Source organism: Ascaphus truei, chromosome 16, assembly GCF_040206685.1.
Source record: "Ascaphus truei isolate aAscTru1 chromosome 16, aAscTru1.hap1, whole genome shotgun sequence".
Lineage (NCBI taxonomy): Eukaryota > Metazoa > Chordata > Amphibia > Anura > Ascaphidae > Ascaphus > Ascaphus truei.
The window spans coordinates 48,643,945-48,667,091 of NC_134498.1; the positions used below are offsets into that span (position 1 = coordinate 48,643,945).

General features: G+C 50.3%; 1 protein-coding gene across 2 annotated transcripts in view; it reads left to right on the forward strand.

Annotated features, from left to right (window-relative positions):
• Positions 1–23,147, forward strand: part of ABCB7 (ATP binding cassette subfamily B member 7) — a 43,378-nt gene that overhangs the window by 295 nt on the left and 19,936 nt on the right. For both annotated transcript variants that reach the window (XM_075573504.1, XM_075573503.1), the window contains exons 2-5: positions 5,422–5,502; positions 6,670–6,756; positions 13,590–13,709; positions 21,051–21,183. In XM_075573504.1, coding sequence (XP_075429619.1) covers positions 5,422–5,502; positions 6,670–6,756; positions 13,590–13,709; positions 21,051–21,183 — 421 coding nt within the window. The remainder of the gene's footprint in view (positions 1–5,421; positions 5,503–6,669; positions 6,757–13,589; positions 13,710–21,050; positions 21,184–23,147) is intronic.

A 23,147-nucleotide genomic window follows, 5' to 3' on the forward strand; every position in this document is an offset into this window, starting at 1 on the left:
GGTGGCAAGAGACAGATAAGGACTAGAGAGGGAATATAAGGACATGAGGCAGAGGATAAGGATCAGAGAGAGGGGCATAAGGTGAGGGGGGCAATAAGGACACGAGGGGGAAGACAATAAGGACATGGGGCAGAAGATAAGAACTGAAGAGAGGGGTCATTAAGGACATGAAGGGGGTGATGTGGAAAGTGCAGCTACTGCTCTGGTGGTCAGTTCTGGTCATTGGGTTGTTGTGTTGGTGGCTGACATTGTGGGGGTTGTGAGGAGTTGCAGATCTGCATTTCATCATATGACAGCTCCAGAGGTTAAAGTGTTGTCTGGCTGCAGCACCTGACCCTCTCATCTCTCTGTCTCCCCCTGCAGGGGCCAAGCAATGGTTTATAATGCTGAGTCCTCACCTAGAGCAGTGACACCTCTAGGCGCCGTTCACTCTACGCGACGTGCGCGCACGTTTGTCACTCTTGCATGTTTGGCAATGGGAGTTTTCAGACTTGAAACTACTCCGAGGGGCGAAGTACAGCGTTGACGCTGCTGCAACTCAGGGAGACAACTGAATTAGTGATTTCGTGCGCCGGCACGTCACGTGTACTTCGCCAGCCAATGAATGAAAGCTCCACCTTCTTTTTTTCTAAAAAGGGGATGACATCTTCCCCAGTCCGGCCTACTGTCGGTTCATTCAGTCTGCTGGGGATGTTCACACATCGCCCAGCAGACAGGGGCGCGCGGGCACTCGCACGCAACGTCTGGTAGTAGGCAGAGTGAGCTCAGCCTAAGGCTGCGTCCCCCATGCCACGGACGCGCTCATGCTTGAGTGGTGACGTCACCAACTCTACAAGCATGAGCGTTCGGGTGTCCGGCAACTTTTTCTGTCAGGGCGGGAGGGGGAGGGTGTGCCAAAACACTGGCGCTGATTGGCTGAGGAGGTCATGTGACTCCCTCAGCGCGCCTGAAAGTCAATTTAATTTGTTTCGGCAAGCACCCGTGAGCGTACGTGCACGCTCATGTGAGCGTGGCCAAACAAATTACATTTTCAGTTGGCGGCAGCGTGGATGAGTCAGACCGCGCTCATGCTTGACAGCTGTGATGTCATCAGCTCTCCAAGCATGAGCGCCGGGTGTCCTGTCTATTTTGCAAGAACGCGCGTGGGGGGAATGTTGAGCGCGCTTCAAACTCTTTTTTTTTTTTGTCTCGCCAAACTTGAGAGAGCGTTTGTGCCTGCACACTCTGCGTGAGCAGGGACAATTTAAATTGCAGGAACTAAACTCGGCAAGTGCCGCGCACTTAATGCTAGCGTGGACACAGCCTTAGGCCCGTAATATAGTTGTGCGCGCGCTTGTGCGGACGCGCATGCACGTGATGCACACTTTTTGTGTGTATGCTGTGAGCGACAGGGTTGTGTGTGTGTGTGTGTGTGTGTGTGTGTGTGTGTGTGTGTGTGTGTGTGTGTGTGTGTGTGTGTTAATAATTTATTAAATAATTTAAAAAAAATGTTGAATAAATAAAAATTATTTTTATTGTGCAACTTTGACATACATAGACACACACACATACATACATTACAGCGCTGGTAGCTGCGCGAAAATATTCTTTTCCCCGTCTCCTCCTGTTAGCCGGCTCCACGCTCAGTGCCGTGCGCGTGCACCTATTATAGAAAGGCTGACTAACCACAGCCAATTATAAGTGCTGTGGGCGTGGCTACTATATAACAGCCCTTAGGCCTCGCTCAGACAGGCCGCGTTGCGACGTGCGCGCGCAAATCCGTCGCAGTTTCTGGTTGTTCGGTGGGAGTTTTCAAACTGAAAACTCCACCGACGGCAAAGTGCAGCATTGTCGCTGCGACATTTTGCCGCCACAACCAAAATTGAAATTTGGTGCTACTGTCGCGTGACGTGAGCAGGTTCAGCCAATAAAGGCGAACCAGCTTCGTGACGTGTGCGTTACGCCCCACGCCACGCCCCCAAATGCCGCGACCCAACTCCTGTAGTTTGAGCAAAGATCGCTGGGCTGCAGGAGCGCGCTGCGGAGGCGCGAATGCAAGCACGCCGAAGTAGCAGCCTGTCTAAGCGTAGCCTTAGATATCTGATCCAGGTGCTGTCTTTTTATTTAAAAGTCAGACTCTTAAATCTCTGTTACATGTTAGTTTGTAAACAGGTTAAACTTAATGTCTTTGCTGATTTAACAATGTGTTTCCGGACTTCTGGCAATGTAAGGTTTGACTTGTTTATTTTTCTCAGAGTAAATGAGCACTTCAGTATTGGGTGATACACTTCTTTTTTTCTTGGACTACTGCATGATATTATAAGACAAGTGATAGAGAGATCTCTCTTCCTCACGTCAGCAATACTGCGTTACAGAGAATGCATGAGTTTCAGATGTGGAAAAAAAAAAGATTTTCTGTGTGATATCACTTGACCTGCACTCTCGTGTGTGTGTGTGTGTGTGTGTGTGTGTGTGTGTGTGTGTGTGTGTGTGTGTGTGTGTGTGTGTGTGTGTGTGTGTGTGTGTGTGTGTGTGTGTGTTATTTCTGAAAAGTGCATTTTCAAAGACGGGGGGAAAAAAATCATATTTGCATTTTGGTGTTAGATTTGTTATTCAGCAGAGTGCAGAAGGTTTTTTTGCAGTTGTGTAAACACTTTTTTATTATATTGTGCTTATAAACATTACAACTTTCTGCTCCCATTATAATCACTGTGATGTGTCTTAGCAGAAACTTTTCTTCATTTTCACAAACTGTTTCAGGTTGGGGCACATTTCTTTGTGTAAGCACGGTGTTTTCTGAGGATTGCAAAGCACATGCACATTCAGAGCAGTCATTTGCTTCAAGATGAAGCGTAAAAATGCAGCAGAACATTTTGGCCCAATAGTTGGAGCCGTTCAGCACTGTACATGGTCTGACTGCACGTAGCAATGCACTGAACTGATAGATACACAATTGATGCCTTTTAAAAATGCAGGCATTTTTAGAGCAGTTAAGTCTGTTCATTTGCTGTAGGCTGGGACCCGCTGCGCCTGGCGGCGCGGGCGGCCGCGTGAGCGTTCCCCACCAGCAGGGGAATCCTTCTGAGCAGGTCCCAGTCCCCCCTCGCTGCACGGCTCACTACGCGCTGTGATGCGTCAGCCGCCAGGGGATGCAAGAAAATTGTGATCCCGAGCAGTGACGCGTCACGTGATGCGCTGATGAGCCTATCAGCGGCGGGGGCAGGAGCTGTCAGACAGCTTCCTACACAAGGTGTGTGTGTGTCTTACCTTGCAGCTCCCTCCTGCAGTTCGAGCCCATGGAGGGAGGGGGGGGAGTAGCGGGTCCCTCCGCTCAAACCACGCCTCCCCTCCCACTCCGGCTCCCTACACACCGCATATCGCGGTCTATGCCTGTCAGCGCGCCGCCTGTCTGCAGTGCGGGCGTGCTGACTGAGGGAGCGGGGCCTTAGCCTAAGTTAGTCCCCTTAGTTACAGTCACTTTTCAGTGGGGTGTCAGTGCTGTGTGTGATTGTTATTCTTATTTGCTCCACCTCAATGATAAAATCATCTGATTTTAATTTACACCCCTTCCATGATACACAGCCAACCAGAAAGAGGAGGCAGCGCATGGGAGAAATTACATGAGAAGCAGCCAAAAGAAAATGAATAATAATGTACACACACTTGGTTCATTCAGCTTTTTTTTCCCCCTCCCACCTCCCACGTTTAATCTTTTAAATATATTTCTGTAATTGGTAAATGTTGTTCTATGTGAGAATCCTGTCACCCACTGGCTGCTGTGTAAACACTAATCCTACAAGATCATTTACAGCCGACACAAACTAGCATTGGAACTTTCACATTAATATGAAGTAAGAAAGTTTCTCATACGATGACCCTTCCCTATAAAAAAATATATATATATATTTTATCTGTGTCCAAGCTGTGTTTACATGATGCAGCAGCATGATGTAAGGTCCCACACACGAGGGGGGTGGGGGGGAGAGATGGTATTTGTCTGTTTTCTGGGTGTTCCTCCGTGATAACAATGATTGTTGAAAGCCTGTGCACACCTCCTGTGTCAGTTCCACTTCTGAAACTTCTCTTTCACATCACCATGTTCTGGCCTCACTGAAACAAAAGTTAAAAAACAAAAACCTTGCATGTTATTAATTTGTACAAAACAGAAGGCAGAGAAAAATAAGCAATGGGTTTATAGTGACTTCTGAAATGTCCATAGTATAAACAAGACATGGCACTGCTTTACATGTCCATAAATACAGCTCAACCCCGTTATAGCGTGATCCGCAACAACACGAATCCGCTTATAACGCGGTCTGAGCATGGATCCCGATTTTTAAAACCTCCATTTTGCCACGTGAGGACTTACCGGCATCTAGATCTCTCTCCTCACTTCATAGGAGCCCACATGCTCTCCTTTCTGCAGCTGTCCGCGATCTCGGTTATAACGCGGTCTCGGGGTTGTGGGCCCCAAGGACCGCGTTATAACGGGGTTCAGCGGTATGTAACTGTTTACAAATAGAGGATGTCACGTCTCAACAGACTAAAGCAAATTTGGTAGCCTAATAATACAAATATTTTTGTCTATAAATATCAAATTAAAATTTGCAATGCACCAATCCCAGGGTATCATGATTACACGTAATTAATTCTTCAAAGAAAGGGAGGTGGATACATGGAAAAGATTCCCAGCAGAGGTGGTACAGGCCAATGCAATAAGCCTGTTCATAACTGTTTGGGCTAGATACAAGGGTATTCTATTTAGCAGGAGCGGCCAACTTCATTCCTCAAGGGCACCAACAGGTCAGGTTTATCCGTGCTTCAGCACAGGTGGCTGTCAAAGACTGAGACACCTGTGCTGAAGCAGGGATATCCTGAAAACCTGACCTGTTGGTGGCCCTGCTATATAAATGGATGAGAAACCACATGATCCACTAAGGTCTGAGTTTTCACAATAGAGAGGAGCCTGTTCCAAGTGCTTCTTATCTGCCGTCTATTTCTACGTTTCTATTAAAACATAATAGAAAAACGTGGCGGTGCGTCCTCATTTCCCTCTGCTAAGAACTGAAATGTGGGATGTAGTGTAAATGCATCTCTCTGCGTTCCCAGTCGCATGTCACTGTTGTACCTTTGCAGATTATAATAGGAGTAACATAAGGCAGAGGAGTTCTGGGGAATGAATAGGGATTTTAAGGTATAAAGGATGGAAGTGTCTGGGGACAGAAAGCAGTAATGGCATAAAAGCCCTTTTGTCATTTTGCATTTTAATGTTTGTTTTTAATTTGCTTTACACCTGCTGCCTGTGTTCTTTTGGCTCTGTTTCAGCTCCGCACTCTGTGTTGTTTGCCTCTAGGGTACGACCATGCATGAAAGCAAAGGGAGAGAAAGTGGCTTTTGAACAGCTAATATACTTTTTATATTGTGACCTTTCTTCTTCCTCAGGTTCTCCACACTCTCCCAAGGCAGGCTGCCAGGCACATTCTGGGGATAGACCATTCAAGGCACTTGTTAGATGCTGCAAAGGTACTAATGGCTTCATTCAATGCTGGTACCAAGAAAAGAGACCGAGTACCCCCAGAGCATTCCCCAATTTGTGCTGCATATTTTGCATCCTTTTGCATAATGTCTTTTTTTTTAATATGCAATGAGAAATGAGTGCATAATTCCTCTCTGCTGTCAGCTGAAACAAAGAACCCGTATTGTAATATTGAAATAATACTGTATGTCTATATTAAAAAAAAATATTCCGGTTGGCACAATGAAATAAATATATATCACTGTGAATTTGTGTTTTGAGTTTGCCAAGGTTGTATTTGTGATTTGTAAATAGTTTGGGAGGTCGGTGGCCCCTCTTAGTTTAAGCTCCCCCATCCCACCCCTTATTTATTCAACAGGTCCAAGCACACGCATGTAAAAGCAATAGTCATTGAGAGATTTCTTCCCCCAGGAGAAAGGCGCGATAACCTTTGCTGCCACATTAACCATGGGATGGATATATATTATCTCTATCTCTCATCACATTTTAAGTAATGATGGGGGAAAAGGGCAACACGAAACCTCCACCGTATAGCAAATAAAAAGTGGTTACAGGCTTAAAATATATGTCCAGTTAGATGTAGCACTGGGCCTTTTTGTCTTTTGTTGTATATACATCTTGCACTTAATTATTTTAAGATGTTGCACTGTATTTATTAGGGCAGCTCTAGTCTCTTAACCAGGGGTAACTGCTCTGTAGCTCACACACAGCACCGTGTCACTACATATTAACCCCTTAGGCACTGCATATATGGCACGCATCCCATGGCTGTATTATTGTTTTGCTTCCTCTTCTCTCTATGCAGGGGAGGAAATACAAAGGGGCGCAATATAACTAAGGTAGTGTAGGACCTGCTGGTAGGGAGACACCTTAACATGGGTGCAGGCTTGATATGTTTTGTCCAAAAGATTGAACTAAGTGGAAATAGTTCAGAATCTGTTAACGCTCTTGAACATGGCACTTATTTCAAGACCATGAATAAACGTAAGGCATGGCAGAGACAGCAGGGTCTGTGTCACATTTAAATTGCTAGTTGTTTGGAGCAGTGATACTGCTTTTCTGTGTCTTGTGCTGTGTTATAACCGCGTCCCGCTGCGTGGTCCTACACCTTGCATGTGCCCCATCGTCATTAGAGCTGTCTGTTTCTGATGCAGGTGCTCTCGGGATGGCCAGCATCTCACACCAGGACGGGTTGGCATGGAAATGCAGGAGCGGGACTTCACTCGGACCCGAAGCAAGGGGTAAGAACCTCGCACCAATTCATTTCCGTGCATGTATTAAAGCTGCAGTGCAGGCTCCGCACCAATTCATTTCCGTGCATGTATTAAAGCTGCAGTTCAGGCTCCCGTTTTTTTTTTTTTTTTTAGTTTTTTTTTTAACTTTAATACTTTCATGTGGGCAATCTCTACTTACCCCAAAAAACTGCATAGCTGCCGGTTAATTCGTTCTCCGTCTATTGATCGGCAAAGTTCGGCGACATCTTTAAATATGGGGAATGTAAATCGTTGCTATAGGAACAAGCATGCTTGTTAAAATAGAATACAAGAAAATTGGTCTTTCAAAGTTGTTGTTTTTTTTTTTTAAACAGAAAATGCTAAAAAGTATTTTTTCTTATTACAGAACTGATTTATTAAAAAAAACCACACATGCAGGATATTGCCTGAACTGCAGCTTTAAGAGGGCTCAATGTGTAAGCTCACTCAAACTGCCCGAAACTACAGTGTATACAAATGACTGCAACTTCAGTATGTGTTCAGTGAATAAATGTTAACCTATTGGGTGTACTTCAAAGATGGGCCCAAACGCCAACGTGCGCATTGCCCATGTGCGTCATGCCGTTTTCTGCAGCTCTGTGATGTAAGAAGATTTTAAGACGAGCAGGGGAGGCTTGTGACTTAATTAGAATAATGTGGGAGGGAAGAAAAAAAAAAAAAACATAATTAATTTTTTTCTGATTGGTGGGTACAACTGCAACATTACGTTAGCAACACAAACTGTTACAGGGAAAGGCGCAGGCAGCTTCTGCAACATTTCTCCTGCAAGCACATTAACCCCTGGTCCCCGAACTGCTGGAACTAGACTTACAATGCAGATATACATATACAACCTAATATAATACAACTGTATTACTGGCAGGTCGGGGTGATGCAGGACTAAACATTTATTAACATCAGCCATATTTACCCCTACCGTTACACTGACATTTAAAAATGGCGCATCGGTGTGCTGGGGACCCGACGTGGCAGCAGCAGCAGCAAGAGACATTGATGAGGGCGCTCGGCCACACGGGACATTTACGGAGCGGCGGCGCTCTGTCCTGCGTGGCTGAGCGCCCCCGTTAATGTCCCTTGCTGCTGCTGCTGCTGCTGCTGCTGCTGCTCTGGGTCACACTCATGCGCCATCTTTAAATGTCCCTTGACATTGTTGCGGGTGCGCAGGACTCTAACATTTAAAGATGGGGTCGGAGCGGCCGTTGTGAAAAGTCTAGAGGCGAAGTGCGTCGCCCTTTTCTGGTTGGCGCCCCGGGCCAGCCCAACCCTTATTCCGCCATTATGCACCATCCAGAACACTCCAGCCGAGCGGGGGACATCATTTAACTTTTTTATGAAAATGCTGATGACGAAACTGTTGTGATTGGTCTACAAGCAGTATTATTATTATTTTATATCCCAGCGCTAATCACATCTCGGCATGATCCTAGATTAATATGTAGTTATTACCAGCCTGTGTTGTATAAGCCAGCGGTGCGCAAAGTGGGGGGTGGGGTGGCTACAGAGGTCCCGCGCGCATCCCCCAAGGCACTTAAATTAAGTGCTGGGGGGGGACTGCGTGAGGCCTCTGCAGCTTCGCCTACCTTATCTTCGGCTATGAGTCACCATGGTAACCGGGGTTACATTATAATACATTAAAAATGTAATTCAGAGTTGTTTTAAAAAATGCTACAGGTATTTTCTCATGGTACAGAACTGATTTATTTTTAAAAAAAATAACACACACACATACACGTAGGATATTGCTGGGTCTGCAGCTTTAAAGTGGAAAGAGACGATTCTATATGTGCTGAATCACCTAAAGACTATACGCCTCAAAGCCCCTTATTTACTAAGTTGTCCTCTGCCACATGAGAACGCACATTACAGCGCATTGACTTGAATGGGCAGCAAGGTGTCTCCAAGCGTCAGAAGACTGCTTCCTAAATCTGTCCCAAAATCAGCTTGGCGTACGCTGGCATGTGTAGGCCGGGTGGTTTGGATGGGCTAATGTTTTAACTGAAGCGATTGTTCTTATCCTAGTATTATCGTAAGGTAATCTGAAAGGAGTTTGGAGCACTGGTTCCTCTCCGGTCCGACACTACACGTTCTGGGACACATTGCTTCTGGATGGCTGTTTTTTAGGTATCTGGATACACCAGTCTTTGTACCTTGCCATCTTGCCTTCTCTTTCCTTCCCACCGTGCAGATCCCTGAACAAAGCCTTGCACACCGGACTCTCTCTCTGCAGGTCTCCGCAGTAAAGGGTTTTCCTAAAACCTACACAATGTAAACAGCAATACTTTTCTCACACACACAATCTTTTGTCTCAGTATTCCATTCCTAATCGCAGCCCTGACCAGCCAATAGCAATGTATAATTATAGGCACTCTCTCCGCACCAGCTGCCTTTATACCATCACAGCATCCCTTCCACTTCCAACTCCCTGTGTTTCTCAAAGACCTGCTAACAACAGTGCTTGAAATACAAAAAAGCTATTTATGCAAATCCTCCCTCTTTATGTTGCAATGAGATGGATTTGTACTTGTGATGCTGTCACTGGTTTCCTCTGCACTTTCTCATCCCAGGTACAGATGCGCATACATACGTTATTTTTCACTGTCATTTTTTTCTTTTTCGTTCTTCCTCTGGTCTTTTTTTTTTTAATTTAATTTTTTTATTTATTATTAAAAATATATATATTAAACATTTGTACATCCCGTATCAGAAAACACATTTTTTTTTTGCTTTTGTATGCAAATACTCAGTTGCAGGTGGCTTCCTGAAAATTAACACGCTTTTGCCCACTTTTAATATGGCTGCCATTTCTTGTCGCAGGAATTGGATTGAGGCTTTTGCAATGAAATAAATAAATTGTATAGTTTGAGCGCTGGGAAAAAAACGGACACGCGCTGATTTTATTTATTTATTTATTTATTTGAAGACTTTTCTCCTTCTTTATACTCGAGATTTTACTAAAGGAAATCCACATAATGCGAATATCTGTGCTAATGTCGGTTGTTTAGTGAGGCGGTAGGAGGGGTGCATGATATTGTTTGCGTTACCGGTATTATGGTTCACTTGTCGCAGATTCACGCAGCGATTAGGGGTTATCAGATGGTGATGGACATTTTGTGTCCAGGTTTTCCACAATAAGATGCTAGTAAGGCTACGGCCGCAGTCCTCCCGGCTGCAGGCGCGCATGGCGCCGCGTGCTGAGACTGCAGCCGTGATCGGAGGTCTGTAGGGGTGATCTAGGGGGCGTAGCCATGACGGGGCATATCTGCCCTGCCATTGGCTGCGCGCGGCCACGTGACCGCGTTGCAGCACGGGAAGACAAAATTCTTGTCTTCCCTGCCAGCGCACGCGTCGCAGCGCTTTGCGCGCCCACACACACGCGGCCACTGGGGCCTGCCCCATAGAGGGCTGCGCTGTGGTGTGTGGCGCGTGCTGCAGGGGACTCGGCCTTCGTAGCGGTGCAAGTTTAGTCATTGAGATGCTGCGTTCCCCTAGTGGTCACATACAGTACTGTACAGTGAAAGCATTTCAGTTGCTGGGAACACAGTTCGAAAAGGATCTAACTGCAGTGTATTGAGACTCGGCATCACTATACACCAGGGGTGTGGGCAACTCTTGTCCTCGAGCCACTAACCGGTCAGGTTTTCATGATATCCCTGCTTCAGCACAGATGACTCTGTCTTCGACTGCACCATGTGTGCTGATGCAGGCGTAACCTGCAAACCTGACCTGTTGGTGGCCCTTGAGGACTGGCGTTGCCCAGCCCTGCTATGCAAACACGTTGTCTACTGTTTTCACTTTGGTTTAATTAAAGGTCTGTTGAGCAGCTTTCCAAATCTGTGCGCGCGACGCAAATGACATGCAGAACCTCTATGAGGCCGGCCATAGTGCGCGCGACGCGAACAACATGCAGCACCTCTATGAGGCCGGCCATAGTGCGCGCGACACGAACAACATGCAGAACCTCTATGAGGCCGGCCATAGTGCGCGCGACGCGAACAACATGCAGCACCTCTATGAGGCCGGCCATAGTGCGCGCGACACGAACAACATGCAGAACCTCTATGAGGCCGGCCACAGTGTGCGCGACACGAACAACATGCAGCACCTCTATGAGGCCGGCCATAGTGTGCGCGACACGAACAACGTGCAGCACCTCTATGAGGCCGGCCATAGTGCGCGCGACGCAAACATGCAGCATCTCTATGCGTCCGGCCATAGTGCGCGAGACGCGAACAACATGCAGCACCTCTGAGGCCGGCCATAGTGCGCGCGATTAAGCGTGACAGCATTTTGAGCTGTCATTTCTTGATTTTTCGCGCGACTGCTGCGTCACGTGGGCGTTTCAACCAATCGGGGCGAACCCTGCCTGGTGATGTCAAAGCAATGGCTCCCCGTCGTGCGAAAATGAAAGTCCATAGATCACCCCAGCGCGCGCGACGCCCGCACTATATCTGAGGTCTAAGTTTGAGCAGCAAGACGCCACGTTGCTGCACAGTCTGCGTTACGTGCTGCGCATCGCGGTTCTGTACATGAATGGCAATCGGACAGGGCGTCGTGCTGACGCCATTATTGGAAAATATATAAATGGGGAGGTGGGGGAAACCGGTGTTCTTTTACCCAGTTACCAATGTAGCCATGCTTACAGGAGACCTTTGTGGCCTCTCAGTGGGGGAATGTTTGGCAGGAAGGCGTTTACGTTACCAGTACCCCATCCTGTCCTAAACAGAGAGCCGGAAAAGGGGTTTTGTCTGTGCAAACTCTTGCATCAGACAAAAGATGGCAGCCAAAGGAAATCAAACCCTCCCAAATCTCAGCTCACATTTTTTGGGGGTCATGTTAAAAGAAGAAAAATGTTGTAAATCACCCAGATTTAACCCCTTAGGACAGGGGTAGCCAACTCCAGCCCTCAAGGGCCACCAACAGGACAGGTATTGGGGATATCCCAACTCGAAGACTGAGCTTCTGATGCTGAAGCAGAGACTAAGCCATCTGTGCTGAAGCAGGGACTGATTGAGCCGCCTGTGCTGAAGCAGGGATATTATTCTTGAAACCTGACCTGTTGGTGGCCCTTGAGGACTAGAATTGGCCCTTCCTACTCTAGGAGGTACTTCTCCTTTAAAAGGGGCTGCGTTTTGGAGAACTGAACTGGGAACCTCTACGACACACGTTTAGCCTTTAAATATAGTCTTGTGCTGTATAGTTTAATGGACTCATAATGCCCGATTACACAACTTCAGAGCCGGCGCTGCTAAATGAAGTGGTGACATTTTATGCGCAATTAAGCAAGCTAGAACGATTTCCTTGCTCTCAGCCGGGAGATGGCTGCGCGGTCGGCACTGGAGGAATTCCAGGGTATATTGCAGATTATCTTTTACAGGCGGGAACCTGTTTTTATTACCGATCATTAGCCACCGGCGGCGAGGAAACACGTCGGTGCAAACCAGTAGGATCTGTCCTTTTTGTGATCTAGGGAGGGGATCTCTGCAGCACCCAGATTGAAGAATATCTTTCTCCTCTGCGGGGCATTTCTCCGGGTGTCCGGACATTTCTGATACTTTCATTCTCCTTTTGAAGGCTTTGGCACAGAATATCGTCATTGTGGATGTACTGAGCAGGCACATTTAATCACTAATGGCCCAGATTTGCAAGCTATCAGTGTGTTGGCAGTGTGTAACATTCTGTACAACTAATTTCCTGCCCGTTTTAAATAGACGTTTGTGACCAGCGTTATAACAAAAATGAACTCCCTGTAATAGATCTCTTCTTGCCCTTCCCAACCCTGTTTTTTTATTGAAACCATCTGCTGCTCTGTTCAGGAGACATGCGTTTGGAATATTAAGTGTCCTCCGGGAGGTTAAAATGGAGCTTTCCCCAAGACGCCCCAGTGCAGCCTAAAGGTAACTAACCTCAAGCTGAAGATTAGGCATATCACCATTTTTAACACACGAGCAGATACGAAACATGGAGTTAAAGTCCTATATTTTTATGGGGGTGGGGGGGGGAATGCTGCTTTTAATTTGAGTCGCTTTGCAAGATTACGGTGAACTAAGAACCGCGTTATGTGAGATTGTCTGTCTGATTCTTGCTGCAGTCCCACTCTGCAACATAGACTTGCAATACAAAGAGAGCACTTGGCTATGTAACCTCTTCTGGATGATTTTGAACTGTTTTCTGCTGATTTAGTTCTGTGCTCATACCCAAGGTCGCAAGACTTAACTTAATGTCTGGTTATACCCACCTGCCAGCTTTGCGTTGCAGGCCCAGCACCCAGCCTCACACTGATGAGACACTCTCGAGATTTCCATAAAATCGTCCCTCTTTTTCAGTAAACCTTTATCTGCGGATACTGTGGCTTTAAATTTTCTTATGATGCAATGCTCCAGAGATGTTTGCTCGTCATTTTTATGTTCTGAGGGATAGAACAAAATGGCCAACAAGTCCTCCATAAGATCTAATGGTTTTATTGTGTGTGTGTGTGTGTGCGTGTGCGCAACTGCGCAACTGTGCAACTGTGCAACTGTCTTTACAATGTCTTATACAGTACATGTGACAAGTATTTATTGTTATTATTTTATTATCTTCACGTATCGATATTCACTGATCATGGCATATCATCCCGACATTGAAAACATTATCATAATGTAATGCCACATTTAACTTTAATGTTAACTTCAATGTTTTTATGGTTACAACAGTTCTATAAAGCAATAAAAAAAGTGGTACATAATTATTATTTAAAAAAATTTTTTTTTTAATCTCAAACGATGATTATGCAGCAAGCTTTTCCCTCGTCTCTCTAACAGTTGAAAGAAGTGGATTCCAGGAAAATATTAAGAGCCATGTTTGCCTATGTGTGGCCCAAAGACAGGCCTGATTTACGAGCGAGGGTTGCCATATCCCTTGGGCTTTTAGCATGTGCAAAGGTAAGTGGGCCTCTGGCCTTTCTCCATATAACCATTAATCATGTCCACTGGGGGGGGGGGGGGGGGGGGCCTGAACAAAGTGCCCTCCTGTGGGGGATGTGACCCCACAAGTCCGGTTTTTATTGTTATCTCTGGCGCAACGCTTTTGGAAATGTTGATAATCATAGCTAATACCTCTATTCCGCTGCCTCTTACATGGAGTAATCCTACACAGGCCTGACGAGAACTAACGAGGGTAGTATGTATTTATGGGTTAAATCTAGGCGATTTCTGCCTTAACCAATTTGAAAGTGTTTTTATTTATTTTTATTTTATAATATATAAACTTGTCCTTTTGGTTTTCACTACAATGAGTAACCTCTCCCTTTCAGTTCTGCTTAACCTCACTAATTAAGTTTAATCACAATACTCCCTTCCTGTCCTGCTTGCAAGTAGAGCAATAAAGCAGAGATTAGATGGGGACACTTAATCCCACCCTAAACTTCAGGTTGCAGTATTTTGCTGCAAACCTTTCCAGGATACACTTGCAAGAATTATTACAAACTCTGTATCTGTCACATTTCTTTGCAGCCACCCTGGATGTGTAATCTTGTACACTTCTACTGTCACCCGTTCCATTTGGGCCTGTGCGGAGATACACAATTAAACTGCTAATCTGTGTGGTGTTGGTTTTATCTCCGGGTTAAAAAAATGGCTATGGGAAATTAACCTGGTGCAAATATTTTCTCATCTTCACCCCCCTTGCCTGGTCTGGGGTTACCCTCTCATGCTGCCCTTCCTTGCAGAAGGTTCTCCTCTGTTCTCCTCTGTGTTTGGACCAGGCTGGAGGGGGCATTGAGAAGTAATACCCGGAGTGAACGACAGTAGTGCTGTCTAGTGATGCATTCAATGTGGAGTCGGTATTGCTATAGATTGCAGTATGTCCATGCAATGAAGCGCTGCACTGATCCCAGAATTCCGTTTCGACCCCTCCCCCCCCGATTCCTCCACCACAACGCATCAGGGGCTGGCAACTCCTGTCCTCAAGGGCCACCAACAGGTCAGGTTATCAGGATACTCCTGCTTCAGCACTAGTGGCTCAATCGGTGTCAATCACACAGATTTAACCCCTAAAACATGTCCCTAGGACAGGAGTGGCCAACTCCAGTCTTCAAGGGCCACCAACAGGCCAGGTATTGGGGATATCGAAGACACGGCCTCTGTGCTGACGCTGGGAGATCCCCAAAACCTGGCCTGTTGGTGGCCTTTGAAGACAGGAGTTGGCCGTCCGTGCCCCACACCCCGCCCTGAGCCATTCCCTCTCTGTGTTCTTAGTGACTTTAATGACATATCGATGTTGCGTTAGTTCCCATTCTCACGCAGTGATTTGCATGTAGGGCGTAATCCCCAGTGGTCCCAGCAGCTCTCCGTCTGCACCAGTGTAGCACGATGTGGAAATATTGATTTGCCCCTTGTCAGTGTGCTAAGCGAACAAGTTGCACATTGTATTATTGGAGAAGCGCGATTATGCAGCGGCCTCGGGCAGGAGAAGCGTCTGCTCGCCCCTCACCAGGCGCGCTTTAAATATTTATCCGTCGTTGCAGCACCAGTTCCGTGTAAAAACAGAGGTTGTTTAACCACTTTGGTGCCAATTGCAACCCCACTCTGATACAAAGGTTGTTTGGTGCTAGAGGGGGGTTGTCTGGCAGTTAAGGAGTTAATAATTGATATATTTTATATTGTGTGCAATAATAAGGCCGGGTCAGGGATAACCTTTAAGACCCGACCTTTTGGGTGGGGGGGGGGTCTTGAGGACTGGAGTTGAGAACCCCCTTGGGTTAAAGGACTACGCTACGTTTGTAATGAATAACTGAGCCATGCTGATCCAAACCCAGGATGCTGTGGCCCTCAGTGTATCCCCTCTCCTCCACAACCAACGTGGCTTTTAGAACTTTGCACCCGCGGCTAAGCAGGGGGGCACCCAGAGCCAAGGAACGGCAAACATGCCTACTGGCAAGTTATACCCGGCTGGAAACCAAAGACCGATAAATGGTTAATACAAACTTCTCCGGCCTATTAAAACAAATGTGTCTAATATATACACTCGCACACTGTTTTCCTAGTACTTTTGCCTAAAGCAGGCAGTGGTATACCTTTTGACTCTCAATCCAGAAACCGCGCTGCATATAACACAGACTCCCGGCCTCTCTGCCTAATCCACTTCGCTCGCACAATTGCTGCATTTCAAATCGAGGCAGATTTTGCTGATGAGAATAAATCCTCACTTGATTATGAATGAAATGCAATACTACCCGGCATTATATTTATTCATGTTTCACCCGTGGGGAATCCGCAATGCAGAAATCCTAGATGTCGGCTTTAGATCTCATTAAAACGTGTGCAGGATACTTAGGCGTGTTCCTGGGGAAAACCGGTTATCTGCAAAATTGTCAACACTGCATCAGTAGAGAAGAGGGGGGGGGGGGGGCAAGATTGGGATTTTATAGTAAATATGTATATTATTATTTTTTACATGACCGTGTATTCACAGGACAGCTTGTGTATACAGTATGCTTAAATATACACTGTGTATAATGCTATCCCATATGTCCTGCCAGTGATGGATCTTTGAGAATTGCCGCTCTGGGCCCCAGAAAATGACTTCTCTGACATTCCACTGACGGGGTGTTTGGTACAGGACTAGGCTAAGAATTCACCTCAGAGGTGTGGTTATACATGGATGTCGGAAGTGTAATTGTGACATGGTTTCTGGATAGAAACGGCATCGGTTGGGCCTTCCTATTGGGCAGCAGTTTAAATCTTCTTTAAAAACCGGAACGTAATGCCAGTAACTGCACCCCTGGGAACAACATGTTTGCTTTTTTTGTTTGGGTTATTTTGTTTGGGTTATTTTGTTTGGGTTATTTTTTACAAAGCAAGTCTCCTTTTCAGAACCCATTTGTAAAGCCATGTGTAGCTGGTACCTCTGGCATGGAGAGTTCTATGGGTCCATTTTAAGGAAGCCTTTTACATTTAAACAACAAACCCCCTTCCCTTCACCAATAGAAAACCACCATGTCCTCTCCCAATAAGACTGTGGCTTCTATTGAGCGCCGGAGGCGAGGCTAACCCCCGCAGCAATTGTGTCCAAATGTCTCGTAGCTTAGGAACGGAGGGTTAGGGTCTTCGGATCAGCTCTGAGGCCCCCCCCCCCCCCCCCTGGGCCTTGCGAGCAGTGCAGATTGCAGCTTTAAGTTGCATATTTTATTTGCACTAAAACAGGGCTGCTCAACTCCAGTTTTCAAGCCCCCCCCCCCCCCCCCAACAGGTCAGGTTCACAGGATACCAGCTTCAGCGCAGGGGGCTCAAGCAGCAGGTCAAACAAAGGTTGAGCCTCTGATTTGAGCCACCTGTGCTGAAACCGGGACTAATTGAGCCACCTGTGCTGAAGCAGGGACATCCTGAAAATCTGACCTGTTGGGGACCCTTGGGGATTGGAGTTGAGCCCCCCTGCACTAAAGGAAAGACCCTGCATTATTCCCATGTATGTCTATAGCAAATGCTTCTGTGCCTGTCCCAGAGAGCTCCCCGCCTGTGCCCCAGCCTCTTCCCTGTGCCCGTCCCAGAGAGCTCCCCGCCTGTGCCCCAGCCTCTTCCCTGTGCCCGTCCCAGAGAGCTCCCCGCCTGTGCCCCAGCCTCTTCCCTGTGCCCGTCCCAGAGAGCTCCCCGCCTGTGCCCCAGCCTCTTCCCTGTGCCCGTCCCAGAGAGCTCCCCGCCTGTGCCCCAGCCTCTTCCCTGTGCCCGTCCCAGAGAGCTCCCCGCCTGTGCCCCAGCCTCTTCCCTGTGCCCGTCCCAGAGAGCTCCCCGCCTGTGCCCCAGCCTCTTCCCTGTGCCCGTCCCAGAGAGCTCCCCGCCTGTGCCCCAGCCTCTTCCCTGTGCCCGTCCCAGAGAGCTCCCCGCCTGTGCCCCAGCCTCTTCCCTGTGCCCGTCCCAGAGAGCTCCCCGCCTGTGCCCCAGCCTCTTCCCTGTGCCCGTCCCAGAGAGCTCCCCGCCTGTGCCCCAGCCTCTTCCCTGTGCCCGTCCCAGAGAGCTCCCCGCCTGTGCCCCAGCCTCTTCCCTGTGCCCGTCCCAGAGAGCTCCCCGCCTGTGCCCGAGCCTCTTCCCTGTGCCCGTCCCAGAGAGCTCCCCGCCTGTGCCCCAGCCTCTTCCCTGTGCCTGTCCCAGAGAGCTCCCCGCCTGTGCCCCAGCATCTTCCCTGTGCCCGTCCCAGAGAGCTCCCCGCCTGTGCCCCAGCCTCTTCCCTGTGCCCGTCCCAGAGAGCTCCCCGCCTGTGCCCGAGCCTCTTCCCTGTGCCCGTCCCAGAGAGCTCCCCGCCTGTGCCCCAGCCTCTTCCCTGTGCCCGTCCCAGAGAGCTCCCCGCCTGTGCCCCAGCCTCTTCCCTGTGCCCGTCCCAGAGAGCTCCCCGCCTGTGCCCCAGCCTCTTCCCTGTGCCCGTCCCAGAGAGCTCCCCGCCTGTGCCCCAGCCTCTTCCCTGTGCCCGTCCCAGAGAGCTCCCCGCCTGTGCCCCAGCCTCTTCCCTGTGCCCGTCCCAGAGAGCTCCCCGCCTGTGCCCCAGCCTCTTCCCTGTGCCCGTCCCAGAGAGCTCCCCGCCTGTGCCCCAGCCTCTTCCCTGTGCCCGTCCCAGAGAGCTCCCCGCCTGTGCCCCAGCCTCTTCCCTGTGCCCGTCCCAGAGAGCTCCCCGCCTGTGCCCCAGCCTCTTCCCTGTGCCCGTCCCAGAGAGCTCCCCGCCTGTGCCCCAGCCTCTTCCCTGTGCCCGTCCCAGAGAGCTCCCCGCCTGTGCCCGAGCCTCTTCCCTGTGCCCGTCCCAGAGAGCTCCCCGCCTGTGCCCCAGCCTCTTCCCTGTGCCCGTCCCAGAGAGCTCCCCGCCTGTGCCCCAGCCTCTTCCCTGTGCCCGTCCCAGAGAGCTCCCCGCCTGTGCCCCAGCCTCTTCCCTGTGCCCGTCCCAGAGAGCTCCCCGCCTGTGCCCCAGCCTCTTCCCTGTGCCCGTCCCAGAGAGCTCCCCGCCTGTGCCCCAGCCTCTTCCCTGTGCCCGTCCCAGAGAGCTCCCCGCCTGTGCCCCAGCCTCTTCCCTGTGCCCGTCCCAGAGAGCTCCCCGCCTGTGCCCGAGCCTCTTCCCTGTGCCCGTCCCAGAGAGCTCCCCGCCTGTGCCCCAGCCTCTTCCCTGTGCCTGTCCCAGAGAGCTCCCCGCCTGTGCCCCAGCATCTTCCCTGTGCCCGTCCCAGAGAGCTCCCCGCCTGTGCCCCAGCCTCTTCCCTGTGCCCGTCCCAGAGAGCTCCCCGCCTGTGCCCGAGCCTCTTCCCTGTGCCCGTCCCAGAGAGCTCCCCGCCTGTGCCCCAGCCTCTTCCCTGTGCCCGTCCCAGAGAGCTCCCCGCCTGTGCCCCAGCCTCTTCCCTGTGCCCGTCCCAGAGAGCTCCCCGCCTGTGCCCCAGCCTCTTCCCTGTGCCCGTCCCAGAGAGCTCCCCGCCTGTGCCCCAGCCTCTTCCCTGTGCCCGTCCCAGAGAGCTCCCCGCCTGTGCCCCAGCCTCTTCCCTGTGCCCGTCCCAGAGAGCTCCCCGCCTGTACCCCAGCCTCTTCCCTGTGCCCGTCCCAGAGAGCTCCCCGCCTGTGCCCCAGCCTCTTCCCTGTGCCCGTCCCAGAGAGCTCCCCGCCTGTGCCCCAGCCTCTTCCCTGTGCCCGTCCCAGAGAGCTCCCCGCCTGTGCCCCAGCCTCTTCCCTGTGCCCGTCCCAGAGAGCTCCCCGCCTGTGCCCCAGCCTCTTCCCTGTGCCCGTCCCAGAGAGCTCCCCGCCTGTGCCCCAGCCTCTTCCCTGTGCCCGTCCCAGAGAGCTCCCCGCCTGTGCCCCAGCCTCTTCCCTGTGCCCGTCCCAGAGAGCTCCCCGCCTGTGCCCCAGCCTCTTCCCTGTGCCCGTCCCAGAGAGCTCCCCGCCTGTGCCCCAGCCTCTTCCCTGTGCCCGTCCCAGAGAGCTCCCCGCCTGTGCCCCAGCCTCTTCCCTGTGCCCGTCCCAGAGAGCTCCCCGCCTGTGCCCCAGCCTCTTCCCTGTGCCCGTCCCAGAGAGCTCCCCGCCTGTGCCCCAGCCTCTTCCCTGTGCCCGTCCCAGAGAGCTCCCCGCCTGTGCCCCAGCCTCTTCCCTGTGCCCGTCCCAGAGAGCTCCCCGCCTGTGCCCCAGCCTCTTCCCTGTGCCCGTCCCAGAGAGCTCCCCGCCTGTGCCCCAGCCTCTTCCCTGTGCCCGTCCCAGAGAGCTCCCCGCCTGTGCCCCAGCCTCTTCCCTGTGCCCGTCCCAGAGAGCTCCCCGCCTGTGCCCCAGCCTCTTCCCTGTGCCCGTCCCAGAGAGCTCCCCGCCTGTGCCCCAGCCTCTTCCCTGTGCCCGTCCCAGAGAGCTCCCCGCCTGTGCCCCAGCCTCTTCCCTGTGCCCGTCCCAGAGAGCTCCCCGCCTGTGCCCCAGCCTCTTCCCTGTGCCCGTCCCAGAGAGCTCCCCGCCTGTGCCCCAGCCTCTTCCCTGTGCCCGTCCCAGAGAGCTCCCCGCCTGTGCCCCAGCCTCTTCCCTGTGCCCGTCCCAGAGAGCTCCCCGCCTGTGCCCCAGCCTCTTCCCTGTGCCCGTCCCAGAGAGCTCCCCGCCTGTGCCCCAGCCTCTTCCCTGTGCCCGTCCCAGAGAGCTCCCCGCCTGTGCCCCAGCCTCTTCCCTGTGCCCGTCCCAGAGAGCTCCCCGCCTGTGCCCGAGCCTCTTCCCTGTGCCCGTCCCAGAGAGCTCCCCGCCTGTGCCCCAGCCTCTTCCCTGTGCCCGTCCCAGAGAGCTCCCCACCTGTGCCCCAGCCTCTTCCCTGTGCCCGTCCCAGAGAGCTCCCCGCCTGTGCCCCAGCCTCTTCCCTGTGCCCGTCCCAGAGAGCTCCCCACCTGTGCCCCAGCCTCTTCCCTGTGCCCGTCCCAGAGAGCTCCCCGCCTGTGCCCCAGCCTCTTCCCTGTGCCCGTCCCAGAGAGCTCCCCGCCTGCCCCAGCCTCTTCCCTGTGCCCGTCCCAGAGAGCTCCCCACCTGTGCCCCAGCCTCTTCCCTGTGCCCGTCCCAGAGAGCTCCCCGCCTGTACCCCAGCCTCTTCCCTGTGCCCGTCCCAGAGAGCTCCCCGCCTGTACCCCAGCCTCTTCCCTGTGCCCGTCCCAGAGAGCTCCCCGCCTGTGCCCCAGCCTCTTCCCTGTGCCCGTCCCAGAGAGCTCCCCGCCTGTGCCCCAGCCTCTTCCCTGTGCCCGTCCCAGAGAGCTCCCCGCCTGTGCCCCAGCCTCTTCCCTGTGCCGATTCCTTCTCTGCTTGCAGGCAATGAACATCATGGTCCCCTTCATGTTTAAATACGCAATCGATGACCTCAACCAGATGTCTGGAAACGTGCTGAACCTGAGCGATGCGCCAAATACAGTCGCGACAATGGCAACGGCCGTTCTGATTGGCTGTAAGTACAACTATCCTGCGCATATGTTCCGTTAACGCTTCTTGAGTACACTCGCGCCCCGCTGCGATTTTTATGCCTTTTTTAAAATGTTGCTGTTTATAAAAGCCACGATTATAGTGAGCGCGACGGCGGGTGCGATTTCACGCGCTGCACGAACAAAGTGCAGCAGCTGTTATGGGTCGGCCATAGTGCGCGACGGCCGCATCACGTGAGCGGTTCAGCCAAAGAGCGCGAACCAGCCTGGTGACGCATCCGCCACGTCTCCATCTAAAAGCGCACACATCGCTCGGGTGACAGGAGTGCGCGACGCCATGCTCTCCGTCGCGCCCGCCTACTATAATCGCGGCCTTGTTTTGGCAAGTAAAGTAGCACTTGGCTTTGTGTTGGAAGATTTCCATCGTTACGGGGTTTTTGTGCGTGTTTTGCACTATGACCTCCGGTCTATTTGAATGAATAGTATTTTTGTGGCGGACGTATTGCAGGATCCCCCACAATGGGCCCATCCCAGATACACAATTGTAGGATTCATCCTTCACTTCCAAGGCTTGTATTGGATCAGACACCGCCGTAGGTTGAATGCACGATGTATCTGTCGTATGTACAGTAGAGGCCGTGGTATTGTGATACTGCAGTTACCCGTGTCCTAACCGCAAGGTTGATGTTAAAAAAAAAAAAAAAAAATCACCATACTGTATTTAGCAAAGAAAAAAATATGCAGAAAGTGAGACTTTTCTGTAGCAAATCTGTGTTATTCGTGTCGCATAGAAGGATACAACCATGCCCACATTGTGTGGGTGAAGTCTGACTGCGAACATGCCATGTTGGTTTTGTGGCAACGCTTTACAGAGCCGTGTGTTCGTGGCAAAGAGACTTGCCCCTCTACTGGTCAGGGGGCAAAGCCAAAAAAGTATCTGCTCTCAATAAACTCGTTTGTCACAATCATTAGATGTAGTAACAGAGGAGGGAGAGGGAGTTGGGGTGTGATATCTCTTATTGAAACAACAAGTAGTTGATACGTTACAAGCTCTCAGGGTCGGGGTCGGACCTGATGAAGGACCCTGAGAGGTTGGAAAGCTTATAACGTATCAACTACTTGTTGTCCAATAAAAGGTATCACACCCCCTACTCCCTCTCCCTCCTCTGTTACTATGTGGAAGATAGGACCGGCACGGCCCCCCACCCTTCTTTGCAAATTATTACTCCGAATGTGGCATGTTTGCCGCAAGTGGGAGATTTTTTTTTACGGGTAAAAACCTGCATATTATAACACCGCATCGCTGCTTTATCACATTACTTCTTGCAAATGCTATTTTGACTGTAATCACCTTTTAATTACTGATGACCGTTATTTTTTGACCTGCAGGTTTAATGACTTTCTGGGCTTTAAAAGAAAAAAAAAAAAAAAAGAATCTTTTCAGCAGTGTGGGGGTTTTTTATTGTTTATTTTATTTTTTTAAATGTAATTGTACCTTGGTGAGTGGATGTTTTATCCATTATTGTTACGTCAAAGGTAGGAGATATCAGGGCGCCATAAATATGTCATATGTTTTTTTTGTTTTTAATGCTGACGCCCCAGAAACAGATTGCAACAATGATATCCTCCAGGTCAGGTTTTAAGTATATCCCTGCTTCAGCACAGGTGACTCAGACAACTGAAGCAGGGGGATATCCATAACACTTGGCCTGTTGGTGGCCCTTGAGGATTGGACTTGGCTGCCCCTGAACTAGTTTACCTTTCTAATCAATATCTCTAATGAAAGGATGGGCAGTTTGACATTTTTATGTTGATGGACTCCCCCCCCCCCCCCCCCCCCATACTATAGCCTCACAGGATATATTTACCATCGGTGGCAGCAGGTGTCTGCTTTTCAAAAAAAAAAAAAAATTGTTTTATTAATTTATTGAAAGAAAAAAATATCAAAGTTCCAAATCTGAATTGTATCATTTATTAAAAAAAAAAAAAA